Here is a 17,620-nt window from a genome sequence, read left to right as displayed (position 1 = left end):
CCTGACTCCCTGCACATTGACAATAGCAAAAATCATAGGATGGTTCCTATAACCAAATGAGATATTTTAAAAGACTGAAAACTATTATTAATTGTCTTTTTTGGATATCCTACTTTTATATAGGGTATGCTTTTCTATAATAAACAGCATGGCTAAGTCATCACTAAAACAATAAATGTAAAATTATATGTCCCTGCCTATATGATTTGGGGGAATATTGGATTTGTTTACTCATACATTTAGTATAAATAGACATATAGTTCCTCAACATTCTGGGGGCAGGACTCCATCAGTGTTGAATATAAGGAAACTGCATTTCATTTGTCTGACTACTTGTTCTCATTTGTTCAATTGAGACTTAAAAAATTCCTATGAGATACCAGTATGTCCAAGGATAAGACTGAACGGATTAGTAGCTTTCATATTTGGGCTGATTGTCCATGGCTGAGTGGTCTGAGGTAAGTATATTATTTTATATTATAATCTCTGGGGAGTTTCTGAATATCCTGGTACCCCATCTGCAGTGCAGGCCAATGGCAAAAGAAATGTTGGGGATGGAACCTAGTCATCCCTGGTTTATAAAAATTGTCCAGTGGTAAGAATGGGACAGACCAGAAGAAACATAGGGATACTGGTAGAGGGGCTGGGCATTGTGCTTGCAGGTGTGGTACAGTAACACTGTTGGCCTAAAACGTAATACCAATACTATTGTAAATCATGGATCCTCCATAGAACTAACAAACAAAACACCATTATTCAGGTGATATTCCAGTATAAGATCAAGTCTGAGAATCTTGTTTAAAAGCAGTGGTTTTTGGAAGCCATAGAGAGAGATACAACTATGGGTACAGTAGATTTGCTCCCCTGGCACCACATATGGATCCCAAACCCTAGCAGGAGAGTTATTCCTGAGCACATAATCAGGAGTAAACCCTGAGTGCTGCTGGATAGTGGCCTCTTACCTCCCCCAAATGAATAATAAAATAAAAGCAATGATTTTCAACCATTTTATAACTGCTGATCAGTGTCCAGAAAACAGTCCTCACTTTCCAGGACCAGCAAGAAATTTCTATGGCATGGCCATGCCTCCAGCCCCCACCCACAGCCCTGCAGACTGGCTGCTAAAAACCACTGATTTAAAGACCTCTGTTCATTGGGCTCCTGAGGTCACTGGATAAAAGTCCATTTGTTTCTCTTAAAGCAAACAATTGCCCCATTTCTAAACATGTGGTATAAGGTTAAGTCTAAGAGGGCTCTGCTGAATGTAGGAATTACTGCTGTGAAAAAAAGACTGTGCTCTTAATAATGATCTCATGTCATTTTTAGGGCATTGAAAGTTCTTACAGAAAGCACTCTGGCCAGATCAGTCCATCTATCTACGAAACAGCAGGCAGAGAGTTTGGGCTGCTGAGTATTTTCGGTGGTAGCTTCCAGCAGTGCCTGGGCATTATCTGGCCAGTCAAGACAGTCTATGCATGGCTGGCAACTTCGCAGCAATAAGTTCTGGGAGCCTCTAAGGTTACACGTGCTGAAACTTGGGGAGGGGCCTAGGGTTCCAGAGATTAAATTAGGGTTGTCCTGCTTGAATGCAAGTTCTCCAGCCCTAGGAGTTGTCTCCCTACCCTTATCTTATTAAGCGAAGTCTCCTTTTACTGATTTTCCCAGGGGTCTTGGTGCTAGATGGCAAGAACCAGCCAAATGTACGCTTAGCATTTGTCTTTTTATCAACGGGGAAAGAGGCCTTAAAGCGTGAAATAAAAGAAGACAAAGGAGCACATTACAGGGCAACAAGTCCTTTAAAAATGGGAATTCTTTTTTTTTCTTTCTTTTTTTTTTGGGGGGGGTCACACCCGGCAGCACTCAGGGCTTAAGGGGTTACTCCTGGCTCTACACTCAGAAATCGGTCCTGGCAGACTCGGGGGACCATATGGGATGCCGGGATTCGAACCACCATCCTTCTGCACGCAAGGCAAACGCCTTACCTCCATGCTATCTCTCCGGCCTCTGGGAATTCGGGGCCGCAATGAAAACAGCTGAGACATCTTAGAAAAATGGAAGATGCCAGTTGGAACTTCTTCACTAACTAGTCTTCAGTGATATTGGATGGGACTGTCTAAAAACAGACAGAAAGCAGGCCCCATTCTTGGGAAGTTTCTAAGAGGCCAAGAGGCGCCCCTGAAAAGGCTTACTGCTGTCAAGAGTTTTCTTTGGTTGCTGTTTTGCTTTATTATCTGCTGTTTTGCTTTATTATCTATCTATCTATCTATCTATCTATCTATCTATCTATCTATCTATCTATCTATCTATCTATCTATCTATCTATCTATCTATCATCCTATCTATCTATCTATCTATCTATCTATCTATCTATCTATCTATCTATCTATCTATCTATCTATCTATCTATCTATCTATCTATCTATCTATCCTCTCTCTGTCTCGGTCTCTGTCTCTGTCTCTCTCTCCCTCCTTTCTTTTAGTTGGAGGGCGCGAAGTCCAGGCTTTGAGCTCAGGGACCACTCTTGGAGGGGTTCGGGAAACCCTACGGTCCACCGCGAATAGAACCTGGGTCTGCTACGTGCATGGCCAGCCCCTACTCCCTGGACTCTCTCGGGCCCATCACCCCGTGCTTTCTTCCTTCGGCTCCCCTAGCATCCTTCTCCACCAGGCACGCACCCGCACCTAGACGTACCTGACCGTCCAGGGGGTTCCCTCACGGGCGGCGGGGGCCTTTCGCTGGGCGGGGGCGGCAGCGGGCCGGAGCGCCCGGGCGAGGGTCCGGGAGCTGGGGCGGAGGTGAGCGACAGGTTTCGCTGCGGGAGGCGCGGGATTTCGTCGCCGCCGGAGCCGCCTCCGCCGGAGCCCGGGGGCAGGGGCGGGGGTCCGGGCCTGCCGGGCGGGAGCGGCGGCAGCGGGGCCTGCGAGGCGGAGCCGGGGCCGGGGCCGGGCCGCGGTGTGGAGGGCACCGGGGGCTTGCTGTTCTGCGGCGGCGGCGGCGGCCCGGCCTCGCGGTGCAGGGCCGGCCGGTTGCCCACGGGGGGCGGCGGCGGCGGGGGCTTGTCCTCCAAGGCCCGGCCGGGAGTAGGGGGCAAGGGCGGCCGGTTGGAGAAGGGGGACGGGGCGCCCGACGGCACCTGCCGCCCGGGGCCGCCCCCGAAAGCCGCGCCTCGGTGGCCCGGGAAAGGCGGCGGGGTGGGTCCGGGGCCGGGCGGCCGGGGACCCCCGGGCACGGGCGGGGACCCCCGGTTGTGCAGACTGGACTGGACGGGTCGAGGCGTGCTGGGCACGGGAGGGGGTGCGCTGTCGGGCTTGGAACCCCCGTCGGGCCGAGGGGGCGGCTGGCGGCTCCGCTGCAGATCGGGCGGGCAGCTCCGGTGGTGGCCCCCAAGACCCCCAGGCGCCCCGGGCCCCGGGAACCTCCCGGGGCCACTGGGCGGGGAGAAAGGTTTGGCGGACGCGGATCTTCCTCCGGGAGGCAGCAAGGGGGGACGGTTTCCTCCGGCATCTGCGGGATGGAGAGAGACAGCCCGTTACAAGATGCAGGCCAAGTCGCTGCCAGGTTCCCGCCGCCGAATTTCTATCTAGAGGTGGGTTTGTTCCGTCCAGGATCTCAGTTCTTTGTACTCAGCCTGGATTCCGGTTCTCTGATCTTCACCCCACACCCATACCTCAGATTTAAGCCATCTGATGATTGAAATAGGATTTTGGAGCTCGTTTCTGGTCATTCTGTGTGGGCCAACCAAGAAGTTGGCTAGAATTTGGGGTGAGTGTTTCGTAGGAGGAAGAAAGCAGAGTGGGGGCAGGAATCAGAATTTCTATGAATGACTCCGCCGCTTTATTATTTTTTGAAATCACATCATTTATTTTGTAATGGACAAAAGTATTGTTTACATGACATGTGACAGTACATAAAGAAAAATTCTTACACCTCCATAATAAAGGTACAAATCGACCAATTAAAAAGCTGGCTAAAAATCTGAATAGAAATTTCTTCCATGAGTGTACTTCATGTAAATTCCACACAAAAACAAAAAAAGCCAAACTTTATTACTTGGTAGGGAAGGTAAGCCAAATCCACAATTAAACTGTGCTTCAAAAAATGTGCCCAGAGTCAGAGCATTTGGTTTGCATCTGGCTGACCCAGGATGGATGCAGGTTCGATCCCTGGCATCTCATATGGTCCCCTGAGCCAGAAGCAATTTCTGAGCACAGAGCCAGAGGTAACCCCTGAGCATCCACCGTGTGTGGTCAAACAAACAAACAAAAAAGTGTGCCATAACAAATGTTGGTGATAGATGGAGGAATAAGAACCCCCGAACTCTGCTGGTGGGGTTGTAACATGATTCAATCATTTCTAAGACAACTGGTAGCACCTAAGGAAAGTTATGCATAGGGGACTTGAGCAAAAGAGTACAGCAGGGAAGGTGCTTGACTTACTTGAGACCAACTTGGGTACCCTTGGTACCACATATACTCCTCCAAGCACCACCGGGAGTGATCACTGAGCACTGCATAGGATAACTGTATTATGGAATCTGTCCTTATTTTTCATTCTTTTTTATTCTCTCTTATTATTCTCATAACCCTGTTCTTGATGACTTGGATTTGGAAAATAATTTAGCCATCTAGGACAAAAATTATTATTCCCACATAAATCTCTATATTTGTGAAGGGGCTTTGCTTTGTAGTACCCTTTGAAGAGCATTTATCCAGGGAAAATGGGAAACTATGATGTGTTGTGACCCAAATAAGAAAGAAGAAAGGAGAAAAAATGGCCCAACCAGTAGGACAATAATAGTTGGAACTGATCACTCTAGACAAGAACTGGGAATTGAAAGGAAATAAAGTGATATACATGAAACCCCTCAGTACCACTATTGCAAATCATGGTGCCTAAAAAGAAAAAAGGCAACCCCTCAAATAAAACAATGAAAGTGGGAGAAGTCTGTCATAGAACAGGCTGAAAGGGGCTTAAGAGGGGGAGCTGGAGATTAGGTAGATTAGTGATGGGAAATGAATAAAGTGAAGGGATGGTGTGGTATCAATGTATGACCTGAACTCAACTATCAACAACTTTTACTATGTATCTCACGAAGATTTAATAATGAAAAAAAAATGGTCCAAGCTTAACTGAAAGATCCAATGCCCATGGATAGTCTTAACTAGGAAAGAATGAAGCAACTTCCTAACTTTCTTCTTTCCAGGGTCAGCTTCCACATCAACAGTATCAGGATAGAACCACCTAATTAAAGAGTTCAATGAAAAAGCTTTGCCTTGAGAAAGGCAATAACTGAAAGGTGGACCAAAATTACTGGGAAAACTCAAACCAGACTCTCTAGGAACTCAAGGTGATTCTCAAAACAGTGATTGGGATGGGATGATAGAAAATCTGGCAAGGCACTTTTCTTGCACATGTCTGATCCTGATTCAATCCCTAACACCCCAAATACAGTCCCCTAAGCACTGAGCCAGGAGTAAACCCTAAGCACAATAGGTGTGGCTCAATTCCTTCTCCCCCAGAAAAAAAAAACATCCCAGAAGACAAGACAAAATCCATTTAAGGATTCACTTAAAAGCATTTACCACTTCCAGAATGAGCTAATTTAATTAAGGTAATGGATATTTATTTCCTTCCTTTTTTTAAAGAGAGAAGTTTTCTTTAAGAGGGGTCTTCTAAGAAATACTCAGGGTATCCAGGATTACTCCCAGAAACATTTAGCTGACTGATTTGGATAGTTCAATGCTCAGACCCAGTCAGAGGACACTAAAGCATGGGCTCAGTAGGCTGGAGTACCAGGGTCACCCAGGACTACAATGACTTAATGGGCTTGTGGATAAACTTGAGCCTTATGCATGCCAGTCATGTGCTCTAGACTTTTTAGCTACCCCAGTTTTTCTTAGCCTTTTTCCAACCATGGTCCTCTTCTAACCTTATTTACATTCTGTGCCTTCTCTCTACACCCCAGTCCTGTTGGCCTCCTGTCTTTTTCTGTAGTCCCTATTAATATGATTTTCACCTGTGGAATACCTGTGTCCCCCTTGAAATATTCTGGGCCTCTCCTGGGTAGGGGAAGCATATGGCCCTGCTACTACTGTACATTTTGAACACCTGCCTGCACCAGTCATGATGTTAGATCCAATACAGAGCAGCAAACAGAATAGAGTAGGTGCTATTCTCTTTCAGTTTACATTGTATGGAGATAAACTACAACAAAGTAGTTATCTTATAAGTATGTTTAAACTCCAGTGAGCAGTAAAAAGAAATATGGTGGGCTGAGGAGGCCTGGAGAAACCAGACTGGATGGGGGCCAGACACTACACCTGATACAGTGACACTGGAGCTGAGATAGATCAAGAAGATGAAGATGATGATGCTTCAGGCAAAGGATCAGCAAAGTCCAAGGCCCTGCAGAGGAATGAGCTTCAGCTGGGAGCCAAGGCCTGCATGTCTGGGACTCAGTGAAAGCGAGGTTGGGAGAACATCAGAAAAGGAAATCAGAGAGACCTGTATAAGAGAGAGGCCTGGAAAAGGCAGAAGATGGGATTCAGTTATATCTGCGGTGCAACAGAAACACTGGACAGATTGATTTAGTGAAGAAACGTGAGCATTAGAGAGAATTTTGACTTTAGTACTAGGGAAAAGTATAATCCCTTGACTATGTAGTAGTAATTTAAGATAAGTGATAGCTACTGAGTTCTTATGGGAGGTAAAGTTACATACACTCCACATAAAAATTAAATGAATGGTGTCTATCACCTGGATAGTACGATACAGTATGTTTATACCTGTGACACTAATCTGTGTATTAACTTCAACTCCATCCTAATTTTGTTACTTTAACTCCAATAGTCTTAGGTTGAATTTTTTTTTTTTATTTCTTGTTGTGGTACTGAATCTATGCATTCAGGTGCTGCCTCAGATTCATCAGGCAATTTAAAATAAATCAACTGAAAGGTGGGCCTGATAGATAAAACCTCTCATGATTATTGTGTCTCAATGTTAACCAGGTTACTATTTGATGATCCTATGAGGTCTTCATAAGAATGTTTTACCTTCCCAGTGACCAAGTTAAAATATCCTAGAACAAGAAATAATAATTTTCTGCTATAAAAAAATACTCTCTGAAAACATTTTAAAGGTGAAATTTCTTTTTTTTTTTTTTTTTTTTTTTGGTTTTTGGGCCACACCCGTTTGACGCTCAGGGGTTACTCCTGGCTATGTGCTCAGAAATCGCCCCTGGCTTGGGTGGACCATATGGGACGCCGGGGGATCGAACCGAGGTCCTTCCTTGGCTAGCGCTTGCAAGGCAGACACCTTACCTCCAGCGCCACCTACCCGGCCCAAGGTGAAATTTCTTGAGCTTCTGTACTAGTCAATAAAGGGTCACAGGCCTCTGCCTCGGGAGTCTTTGATTTGGCTTTGACCACACTTGACTTTTCTCATCACCAAGAAATTGAAAAACATAGTTCCCTTATATGTCAGAAGTCTATGTGCAAAGCACCTTTTCATACAGGTGAAACTGTCCATTGGACATGCTCCCTGTTGTGTGTGGAACAGCAAGCCTATTAAGTGAGCTCTAGACAGTAGGCCATGCTGCCTCACAAGGAAGTTGAATTTGCCTGTTAACCAGTTAACTTCCAGGGTGACCATTCCCTGTTTTCTTTTTCTTTTTCTTTTCCTCTAGCTCACCTGTTAGTAAGGCACACACACACACACACACACACACACACACACACACACACAACACACAAAAAGACATCCCCAAAAGGCACAAAACACATCCACCCAAGCACTGTGCATAAAGACTGGTCACTCCGTCTGATCCTGAGTTGTTTTTATTAAAAAAATTAAAAAAGAAGGTAAAAAGCCAGACAGATGGATCAACAGACTAAGCACATGTTCTGTATGCAGGAAGCCGAATCCTCTTCACCCAGCACCATCAGGAATAATTCCTGGACCCAAAGGGACGAGTAGCCACTGAACACTTTTGGGTAGGCTCCCAAGCAAAGCAAAACAAAAAGATGCTACTTAGTGGCTCTCTTATTAAACTCTGTTAACATTTCATATAATATCACGCATTTTTTAACTTTCTTTTGGTTTTGGTTTTGTTGTTATGTTTTTGTTTTGTTTGGGGGCCATACTCAGCAATTATTAGGGGTGATTCCTGGCTCTGCACTCAGGAATTATTCCTGGAAGTAGTCAGAGGACCATATGGGATAGTGGGGATTGAATCTAGATTGATCTTATGGAAGGCAAATGCCCTACATGCTGTGCTATTGCTCCAGCCCGAATCTCACACATTCTAAGGGATGCACTGCCTTTACGGGGAATGTCCAGCCTCCAAAAACATCCAATGCTTGCCTTGCCTTCCCTTATGAAGAAAGAATCTCTCCTTACCATTGTCCCGGTTGGCTGTGGATCTCAGTTTTGGCATTCCAGCCTGAAATAGTCCTCCCAGACCAGGTCCGCCCCCTCCAAAACCTCCTCCACCACCACTGCCGCCACCGCCACCTCCACCGAATCCACCGCCACCAGCACCGGCTCCTTTAGGCTCTGCAGAAAGAAGAAAACAATCTTGTCACAAGGATACAGATATCTCCCAAATACTTCACAGGTCCTAGATCCAGTGGACAATAACAATAAAAGAGGTAGCTGATGGGGCCAGGCGGTGGCGCTAGAGGTAAGGTGCCTGCCTTGCCTGCGCTATCCTTGGATGGACCGCGGTTCGATCCCCCGGCGTCCCATATGGTCCCCCAAGCCAGGAGCGACTTCTGAGCGCATAGCCAGGAGTAACCCCTGAGCGTCACCGGGTGTGGCCCAAAAACCAAAAAAAAAAAAAAAAAAAAGAGGTAGCTGAATTGACCAGGCATTGGGAAACATATAGGACTTCATCAAAAGGCAGAGTTATCAGGAGTGGCTCTCCCAGCAGACAAGCAGGAGAAGAGACTTGTAGAGGAGTGGATTAGATATGGGGACTTGACGTTGCTGTAAGAACTTTTTTTGGGGGTCATACCTGACAATACTAAGAAGTTACTTCTGGCTCCACACTCAGGAATCATTCCTAGTGGGCTCACAGGACCATATAGGATGCTGGGGATTGAACCTTGGTGGATCATGTGCAAGCCAAGCACCCTATCCACTGTAGCAGCCTATCTCACTTCAGCTGTGAGCTGCTGTGTGAATTAACAATGATTTCTCCTATATACTATTTACTATTTGTCAAATAAAACGATCCTTAGGGAAGAAAACCTCTAAGGGAGATACAGTAAAAGGTCAGAAAAAAGGAAATAGGGGTCGGAGTGGTGGTGCAGTGGTAGGGTGTTTGCCTTGCATGCGGCAAACCCAAGGATTGTGGTTTGATCCCCCAGCATCCCATATGGTCCCCCAAGCCAGGAGTGATTTCTGAGCACATACCAGGAGTAACCCCTGAGCATCACCGACTGTGGCCCAAAAACCAAAAAAAAAAGGAAATAGATAAAATAAAGCAAGGAATATGAAATATTATCTTACTCTTTGGAAAGATACATTGTGGTGATTTTTAAAATTATATTTATCTATTTTTTGTCTTAAAAATAAGATCAAAGTCCCTACACAGATTTTTAGCCTGCATTCCTCACTCTACACTATATTAATAGCATTTTCCATATCATTAGATATTCTTTGAAAATACAAGTTTAAAGAACTGTACAGTATTTTAGCACATAGCTGTACTGTAATTTATTTAAACATGAACTTGCCTTATGAACTTTTAGTTTGGTTTCAATTTCCTTTTCGTGTGTTGGTGGAGTGCTGGGGCCATGTGGGACTGGCAGTGGGAACTGGGGTCTCATTTATGCAAAGCATGTTCACTAGCACCAGAGCTGCATCTCTGACCCTGGTTTCAATTTTTTTTTAATTTTTATTGTGACCAAAGTGCATTACAAATCTTTCACTGCATCATTTATGGTACATAGTGACAATAAATGAGGGGCATTCCCACCACCAGTGCTGTCCTCTCTCTGCCTCTGTTCCCAGTATGCATCCCATATCTCCCTCCTTTACCCTCCAGAATGCTAGTGCAACTGGTCTCTACTTTACAGATTGTTGTAGCTTGAGCATCCATGCCACTGTCATTGGAGATAAAAAGGATAAGAAAAAAGGGAGAAAAATTTTGGTGACAACTACCAAAAAAAGAAAGAGAGAGAAAAAAAAGAAAGAAAAAGAAAAATGGAAGAAAAAAGAAAAAAAAATGGACCCGGCAAATAAAAATAAAAATAAATCTCTAAATAATAACCACAAGAGTGAAAAAGAAAGAGAAAAGTGGAAGAAAAAAGAGAAGGAAAATAAAGTCAAAAACTAACAAATCAAAACAAAACAAGAAAAAGTATGGGTGCTGGAATGGCAGGGTTTGGCGTTCCCCCCACTTTTTTTTTTTTGCATAGGCACAGTAAGCATTGGGGAAGAAAGGGTATTCCCGTGGCCTAAGAGATTCAGGGTTTCTCTATCCTTGAAGCATACCATCATGGGATCAACCCCTGGCTCCATATATACTCATTACCCCATCCCAAAGGCTTTTTTTGTGATGCCAGGAAAGTTTCCTCTCGGTTGTGTGTGAGAAAATCAAGCCACTGTAGCTAGCGATCTTGGTTATTTGCGCGGGTTGTAGGTCAGGGTCTAGGATAGAGTCTCTAGGTTCTAGAGGTTCCTATCCATTGTTGTTGTTGTGTTCAGTCTTCTGTAACACTTGCTCCCTGTTTTCATTCAGTCCCTAAGCCGAAGCTTAGGATATTATGGACCCAAAGGTTCTGCTCAGTCTCTGTTGTCCAAGTTGGACCTCTGCAATAAGACGTCTTGTTGTTGTTGTAGGTGGTGTTTTTTATGTGTCCTGGGCTACAGCCTAGGGTAGGGTTTTCCTTATTAGTCTCAAGGTAGGTTCTGTTTCGTCATGGTTGTCAAAGTCAGTTTTCTGTTGTTGGTGCTCTTATTTTTCACAGTTCAAAGGACGATATCTCTTCTGATTTCCATTTAGTGTTAGGTGAGTGATCGGACAGCCTGGTCTTAGGTCAAGTTTTCCTTTCCTTTCCTCGTTGTCATATCAAAACTGGCACAAGTTGGTGCCAGAACAGTGTTATAAATCTCCCAATGGAGCTTAGTTCCTGGTGGTATTGCCCGGAGCTGTATCATTTCTACATCGGGGATCTGGGGTTTCGGATTGGACTAACACTGTCCACAGTACTGGAGGGACTGGTTGTATCCACATGACACATGTTCAGGATGGGAGGCACCCTTCTGCTATAAAAAGTGAATTCTTATCCCTAGAAGATACGATCTTGTTTCTGTGTCTATGGTTTCCCCTTTTTTTTACTGTACCCATACAAAAACATATGGTGTAATACTGTGTTGCTGGTGCTATTCTGGGTAAGGATGACAGGCTGCACACACAGTCTCTGTCGTCTAGTTTTGTTCTTAGCTTTTATTCCAGTCAAGGCTTTTTGTACCAAGCAGCAACAAAAATGGTAAGGATAGAGAAAAAAATGTATATATTAAAATAGAACAAATAAATAAAACTGAGTTAAAAAGAAAAGGTATTTGAATAAAACAAGTGGTGGAGGAGGCTACCTATATATTTAGGAATACACATCTTTTTTTTTTTTGAATACACATCTTAAGATGTATTGTTATACAGGTATTGAGCTTCCATAGGCAATATAAGACTCCCAATTAGGTCTTTTGATATATTTTTGTGGGGAGTAAAAGCCAAGGTACTTTTTGATTCACAGGCCTTGGAATTGAGTTTGAGAGATGCTTTGCTGCATTACGAGACCATATAGTGTCTTTGAGCTGGGGGTTTTGCTGAGGCTGATTATCGTGCAACAATCCATGACAAGCATGAGTCAGCAGGCATTCTGCTTGTAGTTCTTTGCCGAGGCATGAGAACAGGGACCCAGAGGGTGTCTTTCACTGAGGAGCTGGAAGGTGGTCTGCTGGGGCAGGAGGTCAATCTTGGTGCCTACCGAGTTAGGAACTGAGAGTAAAGAGGGTTAAATTAGGGGAAGATAATGAATCAGGATTGGGAGATGAGGGAATAGAAGAGACACAGGGGTAGGAGACAGGCAATGCATGACAGGGGATATATATATATGTATATATATATACATATATATATACACACATATATATATATACATAAATACTGACTTTAGAGATCTATTTGAATGTTATCATCCAAATCTTTGGCATTCGGTTTCCTTTCCTAGGAACCATCTAGAATAAAGAACATTTTTAGATAATGCTTAAAAAGTATATGCGCCCGCGTGGTTATGAAAATGAGCATTAGTAAGAAAAGACACTGCTGCAGGGTGTCCAGTATGAATACGGGAGGAGTTTCCCTCTTCCCCCCTCCCCCCAGAGCCCAGTTGCCAGACCTGGCCCTGAAGACCAGTCTGCCATGGGGGGATCTTGGTCTCCTGGACTAAGTGGTCAGCCCAGGAGGCCATTGGCCAGCTGTCTGCCCAGATTCCCATCCATACCCATAGGAGAGGAGCAGGAATCCTGGCATGTGGGATCTTCTGGGTCCAGCTGCAGCCTCCCTCTCCAGTATGAAAAAGCATGGGGGAGGAGTTTGCCTCCTCCCCATCCCCCCAGAGCTCAGATGCCAGACTGGCCTTGAAAGCCAGCCTGGCGTGGGGGGCTCTCGGACTCCTGGACTAACTGGTCAGTACTGGAGGCCTTTGGCCAGTTGTCTGTCCAGATTCCCAGACATGCCAGTAGAAGAGGAGCAGTAATCCTGGCATGTGGGATCTTCTGGGTCCAGCTGCAGTCTTCCTCTCCAGTTTGAAAAAGCATGGGATTGGAGTTTCCCTCCTCCCCATCCCCCCAGAGCCCAGTTGCCAGACCTGGCCCTGAATACCAGTCTGCCATGAGGGGATCTCGGTCTCCTGGACTAAGTGGTAAGCCCAGGAGGCCACTGGCCAGCTGTCTGCCCAGATTCCCAGCCATACCCGTAGGAGAGGAGCAGGAATCCTGGCATGTGGGATCTTCTGGGTCTAGCTGCAGCCTCCCTCTCGAAAATTTGCGATTTTTAACTCATTGGTATTTCATTCATTCAACCAAAGTACACTTGGGTGTTGTTTCTGAAAATATCTTGGATAGGCTCAATTCCAACACTGTATCACCAAGCCAGCACAACAGACCAAAGCGCTGGAGCTTTTTGGTGGGATATTTCCATCCACCAGGCAATTCATTCCCGGCAGGTTACTAAGACCAAAGTGTTCCTGAATTCCTTTCAATCCACATAGGAAATAGTTATGCCACATAGGCTTGGCTTTGTCAATCTCAATGTTATTGGCACTAGTCGTAAAGTCCGGGTACAAGGAATTTGTATTGGCCAATTGAAGAATGTGTGTTTTCACAGGTTCCACAGCTATTAGCATATCCTGTTCTACAGCCATAGGAAGAACACAATATCCACAGTAATCTATATGTTCCCCTATTGAATTGACTCTTCCTGGTGCTCGAACATAAAATTTGGGCATGGTTCCAAATTTAGAGTGAAACATCTCCTTTAGTTTCAGCAATCTGCCAGGCTCGGCCTCCTCCACTCGCTGTGAGGCTGGGACCCCCGAGGCCATGGCCCGTCCATGGGTGCCTCTGCATAATAGAGTCCATGTACATCCATGTATAGGAAAATTTCATGACTTCATCTCTCCTGACAGCTGCATAATATTCCATTGTTTATATGTACCAGTTTCTTTAGCCATTTGTCTGCTGAAGGGCATCTTGGTTGTTTCCAGAGTCTGGCTATTGTAAATAGTGCTGCAATGAATATAGGTGTGAGGAAGGATTTTTGTATTGCATTTTTGTGTTCCTAGGGTATACCCCTAGGAGTGGTATAGCTGGATCAAATGGGAGCTCGGTTTTCAGTTTTTGAAGGAATCTCCATATCACTTTCCATAAAGGTTGGACTAGATGGCATTCCCACCAGCAGTGAATCAGAGTTCCTTTCTCTCCACATCCCTGCCAAGCACTGCTTGCATGCTGGTACCTGATCTGATGCATGCAAAGCACACACTTCATCCCTTTTCATGATCTGCCTGGAATGTTTTCATACCCACTCTTCTTATGTTTGTGTATTTCTGTTCCATAAAATGAATTACTTTCCTGACTAAACTTCCATAATAATGTTATGATTAATGCTGCTGAAAGCAAACATATTGTGATTTAAAAAAATATTTCAAAGTTAAATATTGGCTGCTGTTTATTGTTAATCGTTGTTCTCTTTCTAAATATTCACCGTCAGTAAGGTTTTTAAGACTTTCTTGGAATTTACCAAACATCTCCAGGATCTTCTGAGATGATTATATGGCTTTTCTTTTTCTTTTTTGGGGGGTCAAACCCAGCAGTGCTCAGGGTTTACTCCTGGCTCTGTGCTCAGAAATCACTCCTGGCAGGCACAGGGGACCATATGGGATGCTGGGCTTTGAACCACCATTCGTCTTGGATCAGCTGCATGCAAGGCAAATGCCCTACCGCTGTGCTATTGCTCTGGCCCCTATATGGTTTTTCTTATGTGATGTGATGGATTTATTGACTTATAAAGTCAATGAGATAAATGAGATTCATCTTAAAAATGATATAAACCTCAGTGAAAAGTTCTATTAATATATTATTGAATCCTTTATTTATTTTAGCCTCTTGTCTCTAATCATAATGATCCACAGTACGACTTATGAACTTTGGAATTGCTGTCTGGGGTCAGGGACTTCTTCATCTGGGTGCTATCTTGTTTTCTGTAAAATGTTTGCAACACCCCTGGCTTCTATCCACCTATTGTCAGTAGAAACCCTTCACTTGCCAAACTGTGACAAACTACAAATGTCATCACACATTGCCACATGGTGGTCAAGACACTAACAACAGCTTTGTGTGCCAGTGCGCTGCCTTTGTCAAGGTTTGATATTTGAATCAAATATTTCTCATTATACCCAACAAAAAGCTTTCTACTCCCTTCTTTATTGGGGAATGATTTGTACAACATCTGAATGAGCTGTTCCTTGAACTTGAAAAGAATTTACTGATAAAATCATGTGGCTCTGTAGCTATTTAAGGGGGAAAGTAATTTAATAAAGGTTTAAAGTTTTTTGAGAATTGAGGCATCATGAATTAACTTTGGTAACTTGTGGAGGGGTTGAGGGTAATGGTTGGGGTTATGTCACACCCAGTGATACTCAGGGTTTACTCTTGGCTCTGTGCTCAGGAACATCACTCTTGGTGATGTTCAGGAGACCTTATGTGGTATTAAAGATCCAATTAGAACCAGCTACATACAAGACAAAAGTGCCTTAAACTTTGTACTATCGCTCTGACCTGGTAGTTATTATTTTATTAAAAATTTAATTTCTTGGGAACTGGAGGAATAGCACAGTGGTGGGGCATTGCCTTGCATGCAGCCGATCCAGGACAGACGATGATTTGAATCCTGGCATTCCACATGGTCCCTCGTGCCTGCCAGGAGCGATTTCTGAGCACAGAGACAGGAGTAAACTCTGAGTGTTGGTGGGTGTGACCCAAAAAAGCCAAAGTAAAATGTAATTTTTTAAAGAATTCAAAATGTTTCTGTATATAATTTTCTTGTAAGATCCTTAACTTTACAAATCTCCTTTGAATCTCTTATTTTTTTCTAGGTTATAATTTATTTATTTATTTATTTTTTCTGAGGGGGGTGAGTCACACTCAGCAGCGCTCAGGGGTTCCTCCTGGCTCTACACTTAGAAATCGCCCCTGGCAGGCTTGGGGGACCATTTGAGATGCCGGGATTTGAACCACCATCCTTCTGTATGCAAAACAAACGCCTTACTGCTGTGCTATCTCTCTGGCCCCATTTAGGTTATAATTTTATTCATTTATTTTCTTTTTCTTCTATATTAGATTTATTATAAGTCTGTGTTCTGTATATTTTCTTGCTCTGGAGCTTTCTGGGCTATGAAAGCTATGAAAACTCTGCTGATATAAAAATAATCTGATAATAAAAAGACAAGATTTACTTCACTTAAGATAAATCAAATCAGAATAATAGTTTCTTGAAGTTCATACAAAATAAATTTTACAGCACTTCAAATTTCACTGATTTTAATTATTGTCAACAATATTAACAATCCCTTTCCATTCAAGCATCATTTACTACTTTTTTAAATTTTTGTTTTGGGGTCACAGCCAGTCGTGATCAAGACTTACTCCTGGCGTTGTACTCAGGAATCATTCCTGATGGTGCTCAGGGACCATATGTGGTGCTGAGGGTTGAACCTGGGTTGGCCATGTGCAAGGCAAGAGCTCTACCCACCACTGTATATCTATCTCTTTGGCTCTACCTTTCACCAATGAATGAGTTTAGAGTTCAAAGTGAGTATAGCATTTGCACAGGATGCTTTTGAATGATGTCAAATATCCAAAGAAAAGGATACCCAGTAGGCATTATCTATTATCCTTTACCTAGGATATTTGTGCAGCTTTCAGATAGAAAAGCTAATGACGTTGACCACTGTCAATGGACTCTAGGTACTTTGTTGGTGATTAAACTACAAGATAAGATAAGGTTGATAGAAGTCTAATGTATACTATGGTCAGCATTCTGACAGATTCCCCAGAGTAATTTTACCTACACACAAATATAAAACCATGAGTGGATCTTGGCATTACCAAACAGCATAGGACATTATGAGTTTCTAACTAAGAGCACGGACACATCACAATGCATTGTATTACAACCTTGTGTTCACTAATCAATTGGGATTCTTAACATCACTCAACAACTAGAAAGGAGAATTAAAATTTATTTGCACTTGATAGGAAGAGTGAACTTTGAAGAAAATGGATTTCCAATAAAGCATTCAGGAATAACCCCCTTACTAGCTCATCTCTCTTAGCATCAGAAGAGAATTCACCTTTCCTGAGCTCAAGGCTTCCTCTCCAGTGAAGACCAACACTGAACTTTGTCTAACAGGCAGGCACTTTGTGGAGCACTTCAGTCTGTGTGAGGCACCATGACTCAGACAGCTTTTGGACCAGGTCACTGCAAATACAAGTAACTATTCCCAAGCACCCCCCCCCCCAAAGAGTCTTATGACACCAATTGAGGGAACATTCCATAACCACACAGCTTTTGTGGACATTCTGACCTAGAAGTAAGACTACATCCAAGACCCATAGTTCTATTCTGTGGTTGCTTTTGCCTACAAACAGCCAAAGGTCTTTGTCTTGTTCTTCCTCTTTTCTAGATTCCTCTTAATATCAGTATTCTTGTTGGAATCTGAACCTTTTTCTTCCTCTACCCTTTACCTACTTCCTCCCAGATTTCCTCCTGAGCACTCCCCCCCCAGCACTTTTAATCCTTAATTTATCTAAAATCTTGTCTCATAATTCACTTGTCTGCGAGGATCCCTCTTTGATTTTGGAGGTCATTCTATTTCATATTGAGTCCAAATGGGTTCTATGGTTTTAGGATGAATTCTGGGGACATCTGGCTACCAGTGGAAAGGCTGATGGATGAAGAGAAAGTCTCAAGAATCAACTATTAAGAACCAGGCTAGGGACCAGAGTGAAGCACAGTGGTAAAGCATTTGCCTTGAAAACCGCTGACCTAAG

At 43.8% G+C, this 17,620-nt stretch overlaps 1 protein-coding gene across 1 annotated transcript in view; it reads right to left on the bottom strand.

The window, feature by feature from the left end:
• Nucleotides 1-17,620, bottom strand: part of WIPF1 (WAS/WASL interacting protein family member 1) — a 127,673-nt gene that overhangs the window by 5,458 nt on the left and 104,595 nt on the right. The window contains exons 5-6 of the mRNA XM_049773437.1: nt 8,399-8,554; nt 2,693-3,505 (exon numbers count right to left, since the gene is read on the bottom strand). Coding sequence (XP_049629394.1) covers nt 2,693-3,505; nt 8,399-8,554 — 969 coding nt within the window. The remainder of the gene's footprint in view (nt 1-2,692; nt 3,506-8,398; nt 8,555-17,620) is intronic.

Source organism: Suncus etruscus, chromosome 5, assembly GCF_024139225.1.
Source record: "Suncus etruscus isolate mSunEtr1 chromosome 5, mSunEtr1.pri.cur, whole genome shotgun sequence".
NCBI classification, from domain to species: domain Eukaryota; kingdom Metazoa; phylum Chordata; class Mammalia; order Eulipotyphla; family Soricidae; genus Suncus; species Suncus etruscus.
Note: the sequence above shows the minus strand (reverse complement) of the source record. Positions and strands in the feature narration are given on the sequence as shown.